Source organism: Hemiscyllium ocellatum, chromosome 29 (genome assembly GCF_020745735.1).
Source record: "Hemiscyllium ocellatum isolate sHemOce1 chromosome 29, sHemOce1.pat.X.cur, whole genome shotgun sequence".
NCBI classification, from domain to species: domain Eukaryota; kingdom Metazoa; phylum Chordata; class Chondrichthyes; order Orectolobiformes; family Hemiscylliidae; genus Hemiscyllium; species Hemiscyllium ocellatum.
In genome coordinates, this window is record NC_083429.1 from 20760178 (window position 1) to 20780058 (window position 19881).

The 19881-nt window shown below is 45.0% G+C and overlaps 1 protein-coding gene across 1 annotated transcript in view; it reads left to right on the plus strand.

The window, feature by feature from the left end:
* Positions 1-19881, plus strand: part of LOC132829509 (CMP-N-acetylneuraminate-beta-galactosamide-alpha-2,3-sialyltransferase 4-like) — a 213870-nt gene that overhangs the window by 10860 nt on the left and 183129 nt on the right. The window contains exon 2 of the mRNA XM_060846728.1: positions 5576-5714. Coding sequence (XP_060702711.1) covers positions 5576-5714 — 139 coding nt within the window. The remainder of the gene's footprint in view (positions 1-5575; positions 5715-19881) is intronic.

Here is a 19881-nt window from a genome sequence, read left to right on the forward strand (position 1 = left end):
TTCCTCAAATTCTGCCTGACTGGCTGTGCTTTTCCTGCACCACACTTTTTGACTATAATCCCAAACTAAAATAATCCCACCTTCCATGCTCCTGGCCCATATCCTTCCAAACATTTCTTATTCATGTACTTTTCCAAACATCTTTTAAATTTTGTGACTGTACCTTCATCCACCACTTACTCAGGAAGTTCAATCCCACACACGGACCACCCTCTGTGTAAAAGATTTGCCCCTCCTGTCTTTTTTTAAACCTCTCTCCTCTTACCTTAAAAATGTGCCCCCAGTCTTGAAATCCCCCATCCTAGCATAAAGAAACTGCCATTAATTCAATCTATACCTCTCATTATTTTATAAACTTCTACAAGGGCACCTCTTGTGTCAGATAAAAAAGACCCAGCCTATCCAGCCTTTCTTTATAACTCAAACCTTCCATTAGCGACATTCTGATAAATCTCTTCTGAACCCTCTCTCCAGCTTAATGATATGCCTCCTGTGACTGGGCAAGAAGAACAGGACACAGTACCCCAGACGTGGCCTCACCAATACAACCTCAACATGACTTCCCAACACATATATTCAAAGATCTGAAGCAATGAAGGCAAGCATGCCAAACAACCTTTTAACCAGCCTTTCCATATGTGTGGCAAATTTCAAAGAATTATGCACCTGAACCCCTCCGTCCCTCTGTTCCACACCACGAACACAACCCTACCGTTAATTGTATAAGCCATTTTTCAGCCTATTGATCCATTTAATAAAGATCCTTTTGTAATCTGAGATAACCTTCTTCACTGTCTAGTATGCCACCAATGTTGGTGTTGTCCACAAACTTACTAACCAGGCCTTTTATATTCTCATCCAAATCATTTATATGAATCACAAACAAAAGAGGATGCAGAACCATTCCCGATGCCACACCACTGGTAACAGGTCTCCAGTCCGAAAAGCAACCCTCCATCGCCACTCTCTTTTTCCCGTCATTAAGCCAATTGTGTATCCAATTGGCAAACTTACCCTGAATCCCATGTGACCAAACTTTACTGGTTAGTGTACCATGCAGAACTTTTGCTAAAATCCAAGTAAACAATGTCTACTGCTCTGCCCTCATCAATCCTTTTGGTACCTTCCTCAGAAAAGTCAATCAAGTTTGTGAGACACAATTTTCATCACACAAAACACCATTCTGACTATTACTGATAAATTGTTGCCACTTTAGATGTCTATAAATGCTTTTTTTAATAATCACCTCTTATGATTGAGTCTGCACTTGTCAGTCAAAATATTTCCCTCCCTGTTGGAAGGTATTACCCCATTGTTTACCCCTTTCTGGGGTGAATACGTTTTTGTTGCTGACTGTGCCTATGATTTATGATTTATGATGGAGTTGTTTACTCTGCAGGCAGCAAGGCTAGGCTGGGTTGTTTCCTAGCCAGAATGGTCAGGGGTTTTATGATTATGTCATGTGATAGAGTCATAGAGTACAGCATGGAAACAGACCCTTTGGTCAAACCCGTCCATGCCTATCCAATCTCCCAACCCAGTCTAGACCCACCTGCCAGCACCCGGCCCATATTCCTCCAAACCCTTCCTATTCAAATACCCATCCAAATGCCTCTTAAATGTTGCAATTGTACCAACCTCCACCACTTCCTCTGGCAGCTCATTCCATATACGTACAACCCTCTCCATGAAAAAGTTGCCCCTTAGGTCCCTTTTATATCTTTCCTCTCTCACCCTAAACCTCTGCCCTCTAGTGCTGGACTCCCCGACCCCAGGCAAAAGACTTTGTCTATTTATCCTATCCATGTCCCTCATAATTTTGGAAACCTCTACAAGGTCACCCTTCAGCCTCCGACGCTCCAGGGAAAACAACCCATCCTGTTCTCCCTGTAGCTCAGATGCTCCAACCCTGGCAACACCTTGTAAACCTTTTCTGAACCCTTTCAAGTTTCACAACATCTTTCTGATAGGAAGGAGAGCAGTATTGCGTACAATATTCCCACAGTGGCCTCACCAATGTCCTGGACAGCCAACATGACCTCCCAACTCCTGTCCTCAATACTCTGATCGGACTTGTAAAGTGACAGTCACTACATTTCTGCAGATACACAAGAACAATTCTTAACTCAATTTCCAATCAAAGATAGTTGGAATTTGCAGCAAAAATCAGATAATTCTGACAAAACTCAGCAGATTTGGCAACATCTGTGGGAAGAAAGCGGGACTAACGTTTCAAGAGGAGTGACTCCTTCATTACAGGATTTCAGAGAAGTAACCGGACTCATAACGTTCACTCTGCTTTCTTCCTACTGACGCTGCCAAATCTGCTGAGTTTGGCCAAGGGTTTCTCATTCAGTTGCAGTGCTCCAGTATCCGCAGCTCTCTGGTCCATTTTGGAAAATGCAGTCTGGTCTCCAAATGAATTCAATAAAGGAGCTACTAAGTTTGAGCACAAATTTTGAAATTGAAACAAGTTTTAAACTTTACAAGGGAATCGAGAGAAATTGCAGGAGTAATGAAACAAGGAGCATCAAAATTATATAAAACACATGACAGAGTGTCGTCGGGACACCGAGCAGATTTGGGAACTCCTCCCGCTCTGTGGGGGTGGAGCCGATAAACAAGGATATTTTCATTAAAATCTTCATATCTCCCATCCACCGCCTCCAACCTCATAGGATCTCCCATCCACCGCCTCCAACCTCATAGGATCTCCCATCCACCGCCTCCAACCTCATAGGATCTCCCATCCACCGCCTCCAACCTCATAGGATCTCCCATCCACCGCCTCCAACCTCATAGTCCCACAACCCCGCACCGCCCGTTTCTACCTCCTGCCCAAAATCCACAAACCTGCCTGCCCCGGCCGACCCATTGTCTCAGCCTGCTCCTGCCCCACCGAACTCATCTCCCAATACCTCGACACGGTCCTGTCCCCTTTAGTCCAAGAACTCCCCACCTACGTTCGGGACACCACCCACGCCCTCCACCTCCTCCAGGATTTTCGCTTCCCCGGTCCCCAACGCCTTATTTTCACTATGGACATCCAGTCCCTGTACACCTCCATCCCCCATCACGAAGGACTCAAAGCCCTCCGCTTCTTCCTTTCCCGCCGCACTAACCAGTACCCTTCCACTGACACCCTCCTTCGACTGACTGAACTGGTCCTCACCCTGAATAACTTCTCTTTTCAATCCTCCCACTTCCTCCAAACTAAAGGAGTTGCCATGGGCACCCGCATGGGCCCCAGCTATGCCTGCCTCTTCGTAGGATATGTGGAACAGTCCATCTTCCGCAACTACACTGGCACCACCCCCCACCTTTTCCTCCGCTACATCGATGACTGTATCGGCGCTGCCTCGTGCTCCCACGAGGAGGTTGAACAGTTCATCAACTTTACTAACACCTTCCATCCCGACCTGAAATTCACCTGGACTGTCTCAGACTCCTCCCTCCCCTTCCTAGACCTTTCCATTTCTATCTCGGGCGACCGACTCAACACAGACATCTATTATAAACCGACTGACTCCCACAGCTACCTGGACTACACCTCCTCCCACCCTGCCCCCTGTAAAAACGCCATCCCATATTCCCAATTCCTTCGTCTCCGCCGCATCTGCTCCCAGGAGGACCAATTCCAACACCGCACAACCCAGATGGCCTCCTTCTTCAAGGACCGCAGATTCCCCCCAGACGTGATCGACGATGCCCTCCACCGCATCTCCTCCACTTCCCGCTCCTCCGCCCTTGAGCCCCGCTCCTCCAACCGCCACCAAGACAGAACCCCACTGGTTCTCACCTACCACCCCACCAACCTGCGCATACAACGTATTATCCGCCGCCATTTCCGCCACCTCCAAACGGACCCCACCACCAAGGATATATTTCCCTCCCCTCCCCTATCAGCGTTCCGCAAGGACCACTCCCTTCGTGACTCCCTTGTCAGATCCACACCCCCCACCAACCCAACCTCCACCCCCGGCACCTTCCCCTGCAACCGCAGGAAATGTAAAACTTGCGCCCACACCTCCACACTCACTTCCCTCCAAGGCCCCAAGGGATCCTTCCATATCCGCCACAAGTTCACCTGTACCTCCACACACATCATCTATTGCATCCGCTGCACCCGATGTGGCCTCCTCTATATTGGTGAGACAGGCCGCTTACTTGCGGAACGCTTCAGAGAACACCTCTGGGCCGCCCGAACCAACCAACCCAATCACCCCGTGGCTCAACACTTTAACTCCCCCTCCCACTCCACCGAGGACATGCAGGTCCTTGGACTCCTCCACCGGCAGAACACAACTACACGACGGCTGGAGGAGGAGCGCCTCATCTTCCGCCTGGGAACCCTCCAACCACAAGGTATGAATTGAGATTTCTCCAGCTTCCTCATTTCCCCTCCCCCCACCTTGTCTCAGTCGGTTCCCTCAACTCAGCACCGCCCTCCTAACTTGCAATCCTCTTCCTGACCTCTCCGCCCCCACCCCACTCCGGCCTATCACCCTCACCTTGACCTCCTTCCACCTATCCCACCTCCATCGCCCCTCCCCCTAGTCCCTCCTCCCTACCTTTTATCTCAGCCGGCTTGGCTCTCTCTCTCTTATTCCTGATGAAGGGCTTATGCTCGAAACGTCGAATTCTCTATTCCTGAGATGCTGCCTAACCTGCTGTGCTTTGACCAGCAACACATTTGCAGATATTTTCATTAAAATACTGGCTATTAAACCAGTACAAATCCTTGAAAGAACTAAATTTCACATGTTTCATTCGGCAGTAAGGTAAGACACAATATCATGTTCAATAGCTTAAAAATGCAAGGGATGTAGAATTTTGTCTGCTGGGAATGCTGCATTGAAAGGCGAGAAATTCCGACAACAACTTATGTTTAAAAACAATGTTGTCAGGCGAGCACTTAACGTTTCTTTGTCGTAGATGTATTCAGAAGTATAGTGGACTTTGATGTGGGATGCATAAAGACAGACACAGGCAATGCTGAAATTGAAGATAAGAGAGTGGCAGACTTGTTGAATGATCACTTTGTAAACATGAGAGAGCAGACAAAATGACAATGAAACAAGGAAACCTGAAGATAAATTGACTGACAACGTGTTAAGAGAAAGGGAGAACATGGAAAAGTATTTGGAAAAGTAGTTACAACAGGAACGAGTCAGTTCCGAATGACAGAAACTCTAATTAAGAATCGATTTTGAGACCTGAAACTTGCAAACTCCCGATGACGTGACTGCTGAGAATTATTGTAAATAGAAAGAAAATTTGACGAGAAGGTAAAATGTGCCGTGAAGAAAGTTAGCGATTCGATCTTCGGAACATTATTTTTCAGGACAGGGCGTGAGCAAAATTAATAGAAACTTCCATGTTGCCAAATTGGGGAATGTGTGTTGCGTGTCATAGACTCCTGCAGAAAGTACAAGACAGCAGTTTGCGATCGGGAATACGGTTCAAGTTAGCGCATTTTGCGAGTTTAACTTCAATAAGAGTCACTGCAGATGCTGGAGATTAGAGTCCAGAGGGTGTTGCTGGAAAAACAGGTCAGGCAGCGTCCGAGGAGCAGGAGAATCGATGTTTTTGGTCAAAAAACGCCCCACAAAGTCGATTTTTCTGCTGCTGGGATCTGCCTGACCCGCTCTGCTTTTCCCACGCCACACTTACTAGAGTCAGCCCGAGACTTCGCAAGGTCAGTGACCTTCCAGGTAAAGGAATGTAACTTCTATCACACTCTCATGTTCTGTAACTTGGTTGGTATTTTTCCAACACTGCATTAGCAATGGTGCCCGGTCCACTTTTGTTTGCTTTTTATATAAACTGTTTAGATGAGAGAATAGGAGGCATGGTTTGTAAGTTTGCAGATGACAACAAAATTGTGGAGGAAGTAATCTCAGATTACAAAGAGACCTTGATCCATTGGGTCAATGGGCTAAAGAGTGAGAGAAGGAGTTTAATTTGGACAAATGTGAGACATTGTATTTTGGTAAAACAAGCATGGGCAGGACTTAGACCATTCAAAGTAGGGCCCTGGGTAGTGTTGGAGAACAGAGAGATGGAGGAGTTCAGGTACACAGTTCTTTGAAGTTTGCTTCATATGTTGACAGCTGAAAATGTGTTGCTGGAAAAGCACAGCAGGTCAGGCAGCATCCAAGGAACAGGAGATTCGACGTTTCAGGGATAAGCCCTTCTTCAACCCTTCTTCAGCCCTGATTCCTGAAGAAGGGCTAATGCCCGAAAGGTCGAATCTCCTGTTCCTTGGATGCTGCCTGACCTGCTGCACTTTTCCAGCAACACATTTTCACCTCTGATCTCCAGCATCTGCAGACCTCACTTTCTCCTCTTCACATGTTGAGAAGGTGGTTCAGAAGACATTTAGCACACTTACCTTCATTGCTCAGACCTTTGCGTATAGGAGTTGGGATGTTGAGGTTGGACGTTGGTGAGGCCTCTTCTGGAGTACAGTGTCCAGTTCTAGTTGCCTTTTATAGAAAAGATGTTAAGCTGGAGAGGGTTCAGAAACAATTTACCTGAATATTGTCAGGAATGGAGGGTTGCGTTATAAGGAGAGGCTGGGAAGACTAGGACTTCTTTCACCGCAACATAGGAGGTTGAGAGGTGACCTTATAGAAGTTTATAAAATCATGAGGAGTACCGATAAGGTGAATGGCAGGTGTCTTCTCCCTCAGGTGGGGGATTTCAAGTTGAGGGGGTGTATTTTAAGGTGGGTGAAGGATTTAAAAAAGACATGTGGGGCAAATTTTGTTGCACACAGTATGTGGAGTGAACTTCCAGAGAAACTGGTGGATGTGAGCATAGATACAATGTTTAAAAGATATTTGGACAAGTACATGAATAAGAAATGTTTGGAGGGATACGAACCAAGCGCAGGCAGGTGGGACTAGTTTAGATTGGGATTGTCATTGGCATGAACTGGTTGGACCGAAGGGTTTGTTTGTCTGCTGTACAATTCTATGGCTCTATGACTCGATAACCGTACTTCAACTGGTATTTAAGTATTCTGTGATTAATAAAATGCCAGCTAAATACAAATCCTGTTTGATTTTTTTCTTCAACACTGTAACATATACAAAGTTTTCAAAAACATAACAAGAGACCGTGCTGAGGTCTTTCTCACAGCACAATTGCAAAGGCATCATTTTGTTCAACAAACAGATGTTACATACAAGCTCCTGACATGAAAGATCCAGTCTTAACTTGAAGTTCTGGTCTGTACAGAGTGATGAAATATGACAGTCTTGCAGCGATGGTATGGAATGCTTTTGTATCGTTGCCTGTCTTATTACTTCATTGAAATATTGCTAACCATGTAGGAGTGGCAGTTAATCAGCTGAGGGAGGATGGTATGTGCTAATTATTGTTTCAGTGAAACCCAAGCCTTGCCCATGTTCAACCTGAAGCCGTAAGACTTCATGGGGTCCAGAGTCAATGCTGAGGACTCCCAGGGCAACTTCATCCCAACTGTGCACAACAGTGCCAACACATTTGCCATTTCTGTCATACTGGCAAGGTGGGACATATCCAAGGTTGGTGAGGTTGCTGTCTGGGACATTGTCTGTGAGGTATGATTATGAGAGTATGATTATGTCAGGCTGTTGCTTGACTAATCCTTGAGGAAGTTGTCCCAATGTAGGCATGACTCCTCAGATGTTAGTGAGCAGGGCATTGCAGGGTCAAGAGGGCTGTTTCTGCTGTTGTCGATGCTGAGGTTGATGCCAGATGATCCGTCCAATTTAATTTCTTTGAGACTTTGTAGTGGCTGATACAACTGAATGGATTGTGAGGCCATAGTAGAGGGCATTTGAGAGTCAAGTGCCTTGTTCTTTGTCTGGAGTCACACATAGGCCAGATGAGGTGAGGATGGCAGATTTCCTTCCCTAAAGGACAATCGTGAACCAGATGAGTTTCTCTGACAAATGATAATGATTTCATGGCCATCAGTAGTTTCTTAATTCCATATTTTTTGTAAAATTAAGTTCAAATTCAACCATCTGCTTCTATATTCCACAAGTAACCTCTCCTCCACCACCGAAGCTCAGTAGCAGCAATATGAAACATCCACAAGATGCACTGCAGAAATTCACCATAAATCGTCAGAAAGCATCTTCCAAACCCATGATCACTTCCATCTAGAACGACAAGGGCAGGAGGCATAGTGGAACACCCCATCTTCAAGTTTCCCTCCAAGCCACTCCCCACCCTGACTTGCAAATATATTGCCGTTCCTTTAATGTTGCTGGGTCGGAATCCTGGAATTCCTTCCCTAAGGGCATTGTGGATTAACCCGCAATTGGGAGACTGCAGTAGTTCAAGGAGGCAGCTGACCACCACCTTCTCAAAGAAAACTAGGGACAGGAAATGGCCAGCATGTGGCACCCACATCCACAAATAAATACATTCTTTTAAAAATTATTTTGCCTAAGAGGCATAGATTTGTCCAGATGAAACTCTTTTCTGGTTCCACTCCTCCACTGCTCATTCTCCATTTTAAGCTGAAATTGGTTGGTGATGTGGCTAATTATATACGTTTCTGCCAGTGTCATAAACAAGTCAGCTGGATTTCTTTATTATTAAAGAAACATGGCTGCCTGAAAAGCTTTACTGAATCAAGGAGATTGTGACAGTTATCATGTCAAAGGAAGACTCGGATCTCATCGTACAGTTAAGAATGTGGTTGCGGTCGCAGTCAAAGTCACAGGAATAACGTTGCCTGATCAGGATCTTAGTATACATTTCTGGAGCAGGTGGGGCTTGAGTACAGACCTCATGGCTCAAAGGTAGGGACACTACCACAGTGCCACAAGAGTCTAAAATGCTTCATTTCTAATGCTACTTGCACATAGCCTACAACAGCAGTCACAGCTGATGTTAGCCTCAAATTCTCTGCTCTCCTGCAAAAAGTATTTGCTGAGGTTTTATATATTTCATCAAGAATGACTCTCCACTATTCTCTACTGCTAAAGACTAGAAACAGAATGCACAAGGATTAAGCAGGTTTGGTGAATTCCCTTGTAGTCCAAATGAACATTGATCACATACACAAGATCAGTGAGGACCTGATTTAAACTGACCTCTGTGGATCTACGATAATGGGTTTTCAATTAGACAGTCATCTGTCCCACAGATCTTGGAGTGTCACTGCATATCTGGTCATTGGGCAATGGGAAATTCTTTCTGATGCCACAGTTCATGAGTCTTCTGAGAAAGCCCCTGAAATCAGCTGAACATTCAGACAGTGCAATTCACTCAGCCTCCAGGGCTGTTACCGAGCAAAGGTTCAGCTGTACAGAACAGTCAGAAAGTGCTGTGCTGTGCACGGTCTCTCCAGGTTTGTATTGCAATTTCCTGTCTCCTCCCCACTCTGGTGACTGTGACAACAAAGGGTTAAACTACAATGCAGGAGGAGAAAGATGCGGGGGTTGTGTCTAAGCACCTGAAGTTCCAGCAAGCATTCCTGGAGTTGGTGAGAATGTTTTTCAGGGACGTCCTCTCCCTGAGCAGGACACTTGCACGGTTGGTTAGCATTCATCAACAATCCATCATCTGCACTCAGTCCTATCATCTCCTTTCCACCTAGACCACAATAACAAGATCAATCAATTTCATCCCAACTCAATGACTTTAGTGACACTTCATCCACAGACTGCAGTCAAGCATTCAACTGTTGGAGTACAGCTCCAACTCCTATGTCACTCGCATTAATGGTGACTTTAAACGGTTTTGAAAAGCTTGGTGCAGCTAAAACTGACTTGTTTTGTCCTCTGAAACTTTGTGTTCTTCTTCAGCAAATCAGTTAACAGTACCACTACACTGCTGAGGTTTGGAACAAACTTCTGATAGAATCCGCTGAGCCCTAAGAATTGAAACACCTCTTTCTTCGAGGTTAGTTGTGGAAATTCCTCAATGACCTTCGTCTTTGTGTTTTGTGGGGTCAATCTTCCATGACCAATCTTATATCCCAAGAGTGTCATTTTTGCATTCGCGAATTCCATTTTATTTAAGCGTATCACCAGTTTTGCGTTCAAAGAGCTTGGCCAACTGTACCATGTGATCTTTCCAGGACTTACTAAAGATCACTACACCATCCAAATAGACTGCACAGTTTGTTAATCCAGCCATAACTCTGTTCCTGAGCCTTTGGAATGTGGCGGATGTGTTCTTCATTCCAAAGGACATCACTTTAAACTAATATAGCCCATTTGGGGTTACAAATGCAGAATTTGTCTTCACCATCTCTAATAATGGTACCTGCCAGTAACAATGCCAGTGAGTCCAACTTGGTGATGTGACTGGTTTGCCTGACTTTCTCGATACAGTCCTTCAATTTAGGAATTGGATATGACTCCAATTTTGTAACGGCGAAAGTGATGACTGCAGATGCTGGAGACCACAGTCAAGATTAGAGTGTTGCTGGAAAAGTACAGCAGGTCAGGCAGCATCCGAGGAGCAGGAAAATCAACATTTCAGGCAAAAGTTCTTCATCAGGGCTTTTGCCCGAAACTCGATTTTCCTGCTCCTCGGATGCTGCCTGACCTGCACGGATTTTGTAATGGCGTTGATGTTCCAATGATCCATGCAGAATCGTTAAGTCCCATCTGGTTTGGGAACTAAGAGGTCGGCGAGCTCCATTCGCTCTGGATTGGTTCGATGATGCCCTCACCGAGCATGGCCTACACCTCCATCTGGACCTGTCTGGCTTTGAAAGGAATAAGCTGATAGGGGTGTTGTTTTATCGGAACAGTGTTCCCTACATCCACTTCATGTACAATATCATTAATACCCTGCTTCTGGTTCTAACATATGTCCTTATACTGCAGTAACAAATCTTACAATTGCGTTCTATGTTCCTGAGGCAGATGGCTTATTAACTATCCCATACCTCAAGGCCGTCTTAATTTTTTAATCTATTCTGAGGCACATCAAAATATATATCACCTCAATTGGAATCCTCGCTCTTTGGTACAGTAATTAAAACCTGTTTCTCCAATTCTTTCTCTCTGGTATAATTTGGTTTCAACATGACATACCCAATACCATTTGTTTTGGCAGGAGAGGGGTCACTACCACCTTGGATGCTGCCAAATTATTCCCCAAAACAAACAGAATTCTGGGAACTGACACTCTGTCCATCATTTTCACTGTAACTTTCCCAGTTTTGAGTTGCAGTCTTATATCGGGGAACACTAAATTTCTGTCCGTCTATCCCACAAATTACTACACTCTTGGGTAACAGATCAGAAGGAGTGCCCCATATTCGCTCATTCCTTACTCTCAGTGACTGGTCAGATCCTGTATTTCTCAAAATTATGGCTTCTTGTCCTTCTCCCCTGCTCTTTCTGAGTAAACATTTCCCACTGAGGCAAATTCTTTGTAGATAATTGCACTCTACCAATATTTTTATACCAGTCGGATAACAATACATCCATTCACAGAGAACTGAACTGGTTCTTTTGGGTTCTCATGCTTGTAGTCTTGCAGTGTTAGTCTTGAGTCCTGCTGCTAGGGTCTGTTCACACTGACCTCTTTATAGATCCTTTACTTGAATCTCATCCTGAGTGCATCCTGTTCCTCTCAGTTAGTACATGGCTCAATTACGTTTTTAACTTAATCAATGGTTCATTTTGTTTATACCATGGTTCCAGTTGAGCAGAACTTGTTTGAATCAGACTCAAGCTATGGGATCCTGTAGGTTGTTTACCCATTGCATTTGAGTCCATTTTACAGCCCTTTGGTCAACATGATATATTTTAACTAATTCAAGCCTTGCTCTGTTGTTGTGGTTCTGTTCGCCGAGCTAGGAAGTTGTGTTGAAGATGTTTCATCCCCTGTCTAGGTGACATCCTCAGTGCTTGGGAGCCTCCTGTGAAGCGCTTCTGTGATGTTTCCTCCAGCATTTGTAGTGGTTTGTCTCTGCCACTTCCGGTTGTCAGTTCCAGCTGTCCGCTGCAGTGGCCGGTATATTTGGTCCAGGTCGATCTGTTTGTTGATAGAATCTTTGGATGAATGCCATGCCTTTAGGAATTCCCTGGCTGTTCTCTGTTTGGCTTGTCCTATAATAGTAGTGTTGTCTCAGTCGAACTCATGTTGCTTGTCATCCGCATGTGTGGCTACTAAGGATAGCTGGTCATGTCGTGTCCTTAGTAGCCACACACACAGATGACAAGCAACATGAGTTCCACTGGCACCCGAGTTGCAAATCTTCTCACAAACGTCAAGCCTTGTTCTTCTATACTGCAGAGGAACCAACCCCAGCCTGTTCAGACTCTTCTCACAAGACAATCCACTCATTCTACGTATCAATAAATCTCCTCTGAACCATTTTGAATTGACTTATGTCTGTTTTAAATAAGAAGACTAAAGCTACACAGTATTTAAGGTCTGGTCTCATCAGTGCTTATTTAAGTGAAACACAACATGCTTACTTTTATGATGAATGCCATTCTTACTGCAGGACAGTATCACATTAGCCTTCCTGATTACATCTACAACAGCATATTTACGTTTTATGAGACATATACCACAACACTTAAATCCCATGGAATTCTACAATTGTTCTCTATTTAAGTAATAGAGTCATAGACTGACAGAGCTGTATAGCATGGAAACAGACCCTTTGGACCATCTCATCCATGCCAACCAGATATCCTCAATTAATCTAGTCCCATTTGCCAGCACTTGGCCAATATACCTTTTCCTATTCATATACCCATCCAGATGCCTTTTAAATGTTGCAATTGTACCAGCCTCCACCACTTCTCTGGCACCTCATTCCATACACGCACCATCCTCTGTATGAAAAAGTTACCCCTTAGGTCCCTTTTAAATTTTTCCCCTCTCACCCTTAATCTATGCCCTCTACTTCTGGACTATCTGATAATGGAAAAGTCCTTATCTATTTACCTTATCCACGCCCCTCACAATTTTATAAACATCTATAAGATCACCCCTCAGCTTCTGACACTTCTCATTTTTTAAATTTTTTGTGTCAAATTACCAACGAGTTTTGAGATTTGTAGCTCAGATTGAAGTTCTGGATGTAGGTTTGCTCGCTGAGCTGGAAAGTTCATTTTCAGATGTTTCGTCACCATACTAGGTAACATTTTCAGTGAGCTTCCAAATGAAGCAGTGGTGGTGTAGCCCACTTTCTATTTATATGTCTGAATTTCCTTGGGATAGTGATGTCATTTCGTGTGATAACACTATTTCATATGGTGAAATCATTTCCTGTTCTTTTTCTCAGGAGGTGGTAAATGGGATCCAACTCAATGTGTTTGTTGACAGAGTTCGGGTTGGAATGCCATACTTCTCGGAATTCTTATGCAAGTCTCTGTTTGGCTTGTCCTAGGCTGGATGTGTTATCCCTGTTGAAGTGGTGTCCTTCCTCATCCATATGTAAGGATACTAGTCAGAGTGGGTCAAGTCATTTTGTGGCTAGTTTTCTGCCTGTTTGTCCAATGTAGTGTTTGTTACAGTTCTTGCAAGGTATTTTGTAAATGACATTAGTTTTGCTTGTTTTCTGTATGGGGTCTTTCAAGTTCATTAGCTGCTGTTTTAGTTTGTTGGTGGATTTGTGGGCTACCGTGATGCCAAGGGGTCTGAGTAGTCTGGCAGTCATTTCCGAGATGTCTGTGATGTAGAGGTTTCTGGATGTGTTTTGTCTGCTTGTTTGGGTTTTTTGCTCAGAAATTGGCAGATTATGTTCATTGGGTACCCATTCTTTATGAATACACTGTATAACTGAGTTTCCTCTGATCTGTGTAGTTTCTCTGTGCTGCAATGAGTGGTGGCTTGTTGAAATAATGTCCCCTCATGTTAGCTTTCACCATCCAAGGAAAAAGGCTCTCACTGTCCACCCTGTCTAACCCTCTGATTATTTTATACGTCTCAATTAAGTCACCCCTCAACCTTCTTCCCTCCTGCGAAAACAAACTCAGTTCCCTCAGCCTTTCCTTGTAAGATTTTCCTTCCATACCAGGCGTCATCCTAGTGGCACAGTGTTTAGCACTGCTGCATCGCAGTGCCAAGAGACCCGGGTTCGATTCCTGCCTCAGGCGACACTCTGTGTGGAGTTTTCACATTCTCCCCGTGTCTGCGTGGGTTTCCTCCGGGTGCTCCGGTTTCCTCCCACAATCCAAAAATGTACAGGTTAGGTGAATTGGCCATGCTAAATTGCCTGTAGTGTTCGGTGAAGGGGTAAAGGTAGGAGAATGGGGTTTGGGTGGGTTACGCTTCGGTGGGTCGGTGTGGACTTGTTGGGCTAAAGGGCCTGTTTCCACACTGTGAGTAATCTAAACTAAATCTCCTCTGAACCCTTTTTAAAGCTTCTATATCCTTCTTATAGTGTGGTGACCAGAACTGTACACAATACTCCAGGTGTGGCCTCACCAGTGTCTTGTTCAGCTGAAGCATGACCGCATGGCTCTGAAACTCAATGCCCCTACCAATTAACACCAACATGCCATATGCCTTCTGAAAAACCCTATCAGCCTGGGTGGCAACTTTCAGGGATTTATGTATCTGGACACCAAGAACTTCCTGTTCATCTACACTGCCAAGAATTTTACCATTAGCACAGTTCTCTGCATTCTTGTTACTGCTTCCGAAGTGAACTACCTCACGCTTATCTGCATTAAACTCTATTTGCCATTTCTCAGCCAAGCTCTGTGTCTTATCCATGTCCCTCTGTAACCCACAACAACCTTCAGCACTATCCACAATTCTGCCTACCTTAGTGTCATCTCCAAATTTACTAACCCATCCTTCTACGCCCACTTCCAGATCATTTATAAAAGTGACAAACAGCAGTGGCCCCAAACAGATCCTTGCAGCACACGACTAGTAACTGAGCTCTAGGATGAACATTTCCCATCAACCACCCCACCCTCTATCTTCTTTCAGCTAGCCAATTTCTGATCCAAACCACTAAATCACCTTCAATCCCGAAACTCCGTATTTTGTGCAATCGCCTAACGTGTGGAACCTTATCAAACCCCTTATTGAAGTCCATATGCACCACATATACACCATATCAACTGCTTTACCTTCATCCACCTGTTTTGTCACCTTCTCAAAGAATTTAGTCAGGTTATTGAGGCACAACCTACCCTTCACAAAACCGTGTCGACTATCCCGAATCGACTTATTCCTCTCTAAATGGTTATAAATCCTATCTCTTATGACCTTTTCCAACACCTTACCCACATATGAGGTAAGGCTCACTGGTCTCTGATTTCCAGAGCTGTCCTGACTCTCCTTCTTAAACAAGGGAACAACATTTGTTACCCTGCAGTCTTCTGGCACTACTCTTGTCAACAATGATGACATAAAGTTCAAAGCCAAAGGCTCTGCAATCTCCTCCCTGGCTTCCCAGAGAATCTGAGGAAAAATTCCACCTGACCCAGGGGTCTTATCTGTTTTCAGATAGATCTGATCAGGTGTACCCTAGAACTCTGTGGGAAGCTAGGGACATGATTGCTGGGCCTCTTGCTGAGATATTTGTGTCATCGATAGTCACAGGTGAGGTGCTGGAAGTCTGGAGGTTGGCTAACATGGTGCCAATCTTTAAGAAGGGTAGTAAGGACAAGACAGGGAACTATAGACCAGTCAGCCTGACATTTACATAAATGATTTGGATGCAAGCATAAGAGGTATAGTTCATAAGTTTGCAGATGACACCAAAATTGGAGGTGTAATGGATAGCGAAGAGGGATACCTCAGGTTACAACAGGATCTTGACCAGATGGACCAATGGGCCGAGAAGTGGCAGATGGAGTTTAATTCAGATAAATGTGTGGTTCTGAATTTTGGGAAAGCAAATCTTAGCAGGACTTATACACTTGATGGAACGGTCCTGGAGAATGTTGCTGAACAAACAGACCTTGGAGTGCAGGTTCATAGCTCCTTGAAAGTGGAGTCGCAGGTAGGTAGGATAGTGAAGAAGGTATTTGGTATGCTTTCTTTTATTGGTCAGAATATTGAGTACAGGAGTTGGGAGTCATGTTGTGGCTGTACAGGACATTGGTTAGGCTACTGTTGGAATATTGCATGCAATTGTGGTCTCCTTCCTGTCGGAAAGATGTTGTGAAACTTGAAAGGGTTCAGAAACGGTTGGAGGATCTGAGCTACAGGGAGAGGCTGCACAGGCTGGGGCTTTAAAGATTAGATTAGATTACTTACAGTGTGGAAACAGGCCCTTCGGCCCAACAAGTCCACACCGACCCGCCGAAGCGAAACCCACCCGTACCCTTACATTTGCCCCTTAACTAACACTACAGGCAATTTAGCATGGCCAATTCACCTGACCCGCACATCTTTGGACTGTGGGAGGAAACCGGAGCACCCAGAGGAAACCCACGCAGACACAGGGAGAACATGCAAACTCCACACAGTCGGTCGCCTGAGGCGGGAGTTGAACCCGGGTCTCTGGCGCTGTGAGGCAACAGTGCTAACCACTGTGGCACCGTGCTGCTCCATTTTCCCTGGAGCGTCAGAGGCTGAGGAGTGACCTGATAGACGTTTACAAAATTATGAGGGGCATAAATAGGATAAACAGACAAAGTCTTTTCCCTGGGGTGGGGGAATCCAGAACTAGAGAGCATAGGTTTAGCATGAGAGGAGAAAGATATAAAAGGGATGTAAAGGGCAACTTTTTCATGCAGAGAGTGGTATGTGTATGGAATGATTTGCCAGAGGATGTGGTGGAGACTGGTACAATTGCAAACTACCTCAGTGGATGAGTCCTCAACTGCTGTAATCTACCCTTGATTAATTATGCCGCACCCCCCCCCCCACCCCACCCCACCCCACTTCTTTTACCATCTTCTCTGTTCTTACTGATACATCTAAATTCTGGAATCTTCAACAACCATTCCTGTCCCTCCTCTATCCATGTCTCTGAAATGGCCACAATATTGAAAGCCCAGGTTCCAACCCATGCTGCAAGTTCACCCACCTTATTCCGGATGCTCCTGGGGTTGAAGTAGACACATTTTAAACCAACATTCTGATTGGCAGTAGCTTCTTACAACCTTGTAAACCTATCCCTGACCTCACTACCCTCAACTGCTTGAACACTGGAACTACAATTCAGGTTCCCATCCTCCTGTTGCATTAGTTTCAACCCCTCCGAAGAGCATTAGCAAATATCCCTCCAGGTACCCCTCTGGTTCAGGTGAAGACCATCCTGTTTGTTGGTGTCCCGCCTTCCCCAGAAAGAGTCCCAATTTTCCAAGAGTCCAAATCCCACCTTCCTGCACCTTCTTTGTTGCTATGTGTTCAGCTCCGCTCTCTCTGTGTTCCTCGCTTCACCAGCATGTGGTATGGGCAACAAACCGGTGATAACAACTCTGTTCTAGCTCTAAGCTTCCATCGCAGCTCCCTGAATTTCTTTCTTAAGTCCCCACCTTTCTTCCTACCTGTGTCTTTGTTGCCTATGTGGACCACGACTTGAGGCTGCCTTCCCTCCCCCTCAAGGATCTCAAAAACACAATCAGGGACATCACGAACCCTGGCACCTGGGAGGCAACACACCAATCGTGAGTCTCTCTCATTCACACAAAACCTCCTATCTGTCCTCCTAACTATGGAGTCCCCAAGCTCTGCTCGTCTTCCCCCTTCCCCTCTGAGCACCAGGGACAGACTCTCCACCAGAGACCTGTGCCCTGTTGTTTACCTCTAGTAAGCCATTTCCCCCCAACAGCATCCAAAATGGTATTCTTGTTGATGAGGGGAACCACCATAGGAGATCCGTGCACTGCCTGCTAGTTCACTTTCCTATCCCTGATGGTAACCTGTTTACCTTCTTCACGTGGCTATGAAGTAACTATTTCCCTGTAGTTCCTCTCAATAACCCCCTCCGCCTCCTGAATGATCTGAATTTCATCCAGCCCCAGCTCCATTTCCCTAACGTGGTTTTCGAGGACCTAGAGTTGGGTGCACTTGCCACAAATGCAGTCAGCAGGGACACGAGAGGTGACCCTTAATTCCCACATACTACAGGAGGAACATTCACCTGCCCTAACCTCCATTCCCACTATTCTAAATTCCCAAATAGACCGCTGAAAAAAAAATGAAACAGGAAAGAAAATACTTGTCACCTTACCAACCAACACACAGAACTTTTTAAGTACATCCTTTCTGAGGATTTAGGGTCCAAAATTACACATAGTACTCTAAATCTGGTTTGACCAGAGCCTTATAGGACCTCAGAAATACATCCCTTCTTTTATATTCTAGTCCTCTCAAAATAAATGCCATCATTACATTTGCCTTCCTAACTGCTGATTCAGCCTGCAAGTTTACCTTGAGAGAAGTCTGGACCAGAATTCTCAAGTCTCTTTGCAATTCAGATTCTAGAATTTTCTCCCCATTTAGAAAATGGTCCATGCTTCTCTTCTTCCGACCAAATTGCATGACCTCACACTTTCCTACATTGTCCTCTACCTGCCACTTATTTGCCCTCTCTCCTAACCTGTCAAAATCCTTCAGCAGCCTCCCCACCTCCTCAGTGCTACCTGTCCCTCCACCTATTGTTGTATCATCTGCAAACTTATCCAGAATGCCCTCAGTTCCTTCATCTAGATTGTTAATGTATAAAGTGAGATGTTGTAATGCCAGCACTGACTCTTCCAGAACACCATTCAGTCACACCGCCACCACCATTCGCCACTTTGCCCTGTTTGTCACCTTAGGAAAGACCCTTTTATCCTTACTCTCTGCTTTCTACCAGACAGCTAATCTTCTACCCATGTTAGCATCTTGCCTCTAACTCCATTGGCCCTTATCTCACTCTGTAGCCCCCTGTGCATTACCTTGTCAAAGGCCTTCTTGAAGTCCAGGTAGATAACATCCATTGGCTCTCCCTTGTCTAACCTGCTTGTCACTTTCTCAAAGAATTCAAACAGATTTGTCAGGCATCTTTTTGCCTTAGTCCCTTTTTAAATAGGGGTGTCACATTAGTGATTTTCAAGTCCTCTCGGACCCTCCCTCACTCTAGTGATTCCTGAAAGGTCACCACTAACATCTCCACTATCTCTTGAGATATGTCCTTTGGAACTCTGGCTTGAAGTCAAACTGATTCAGGTGATTTGTCCACCTTTAGACCATTTAGCATGGTCAGTACGAGGTCAGATATTATGATGTGTAAAGTTCAAGTAGGTGAGGTGTTCCTGAACAAATATGTGGACCACATGAAAGCAGCAACCTCACAAACGAGGCAAGAGCTAAACACATCTGGGCCCCTCGGAACAAGGACCCTCTGGCAAGGCTGTCAGAACCTGTGAGCTCTCCCCCTCTGCCTAACATCAAAGAAACCTCTGAGGAGTGTCAAGGGTTCTGCTCAGTCAAGGAGCCAACTCTGAGCTACATGGGTCAGTGTCATGTAATATGCATGTGTAAATAAAGGGTGACTTGGTGACGGAGACCAGCCTTTGTGGCGTAATTTTAGCTCTATTCAGTTTCTCGGTATTCTTTTGCCTTAATATACATGCAGAATCTTTCTTTGATTGTCATTTATTTTTTCTGCTAAAGTTCTCTTTTTGTCCTCCTTATTTCCATTTAAAGTGTAATTGTACACCCCTGTACTCCTCAAGGGATTCACTTGATCCCGGCAGTTTATATCTGACATCTGCTTCCTTTATCTTGATCAAAGCTCAATATCTCTCATCATCCACAGTTCCTTACTCCTGCCTACTCCTAACCCTTCACACTAATAGGAACATGTTGGTCCTGAACTCTCATTATCTCGGTTTTGAACGCTTCCCACTTGCCAGACATCCCTAGACCTGTGGACAGCCTCTCCCAATCAACTTTCCTGTCTAATAACATCAAAAGTGGCCTACCCCAATTTAGAACTTT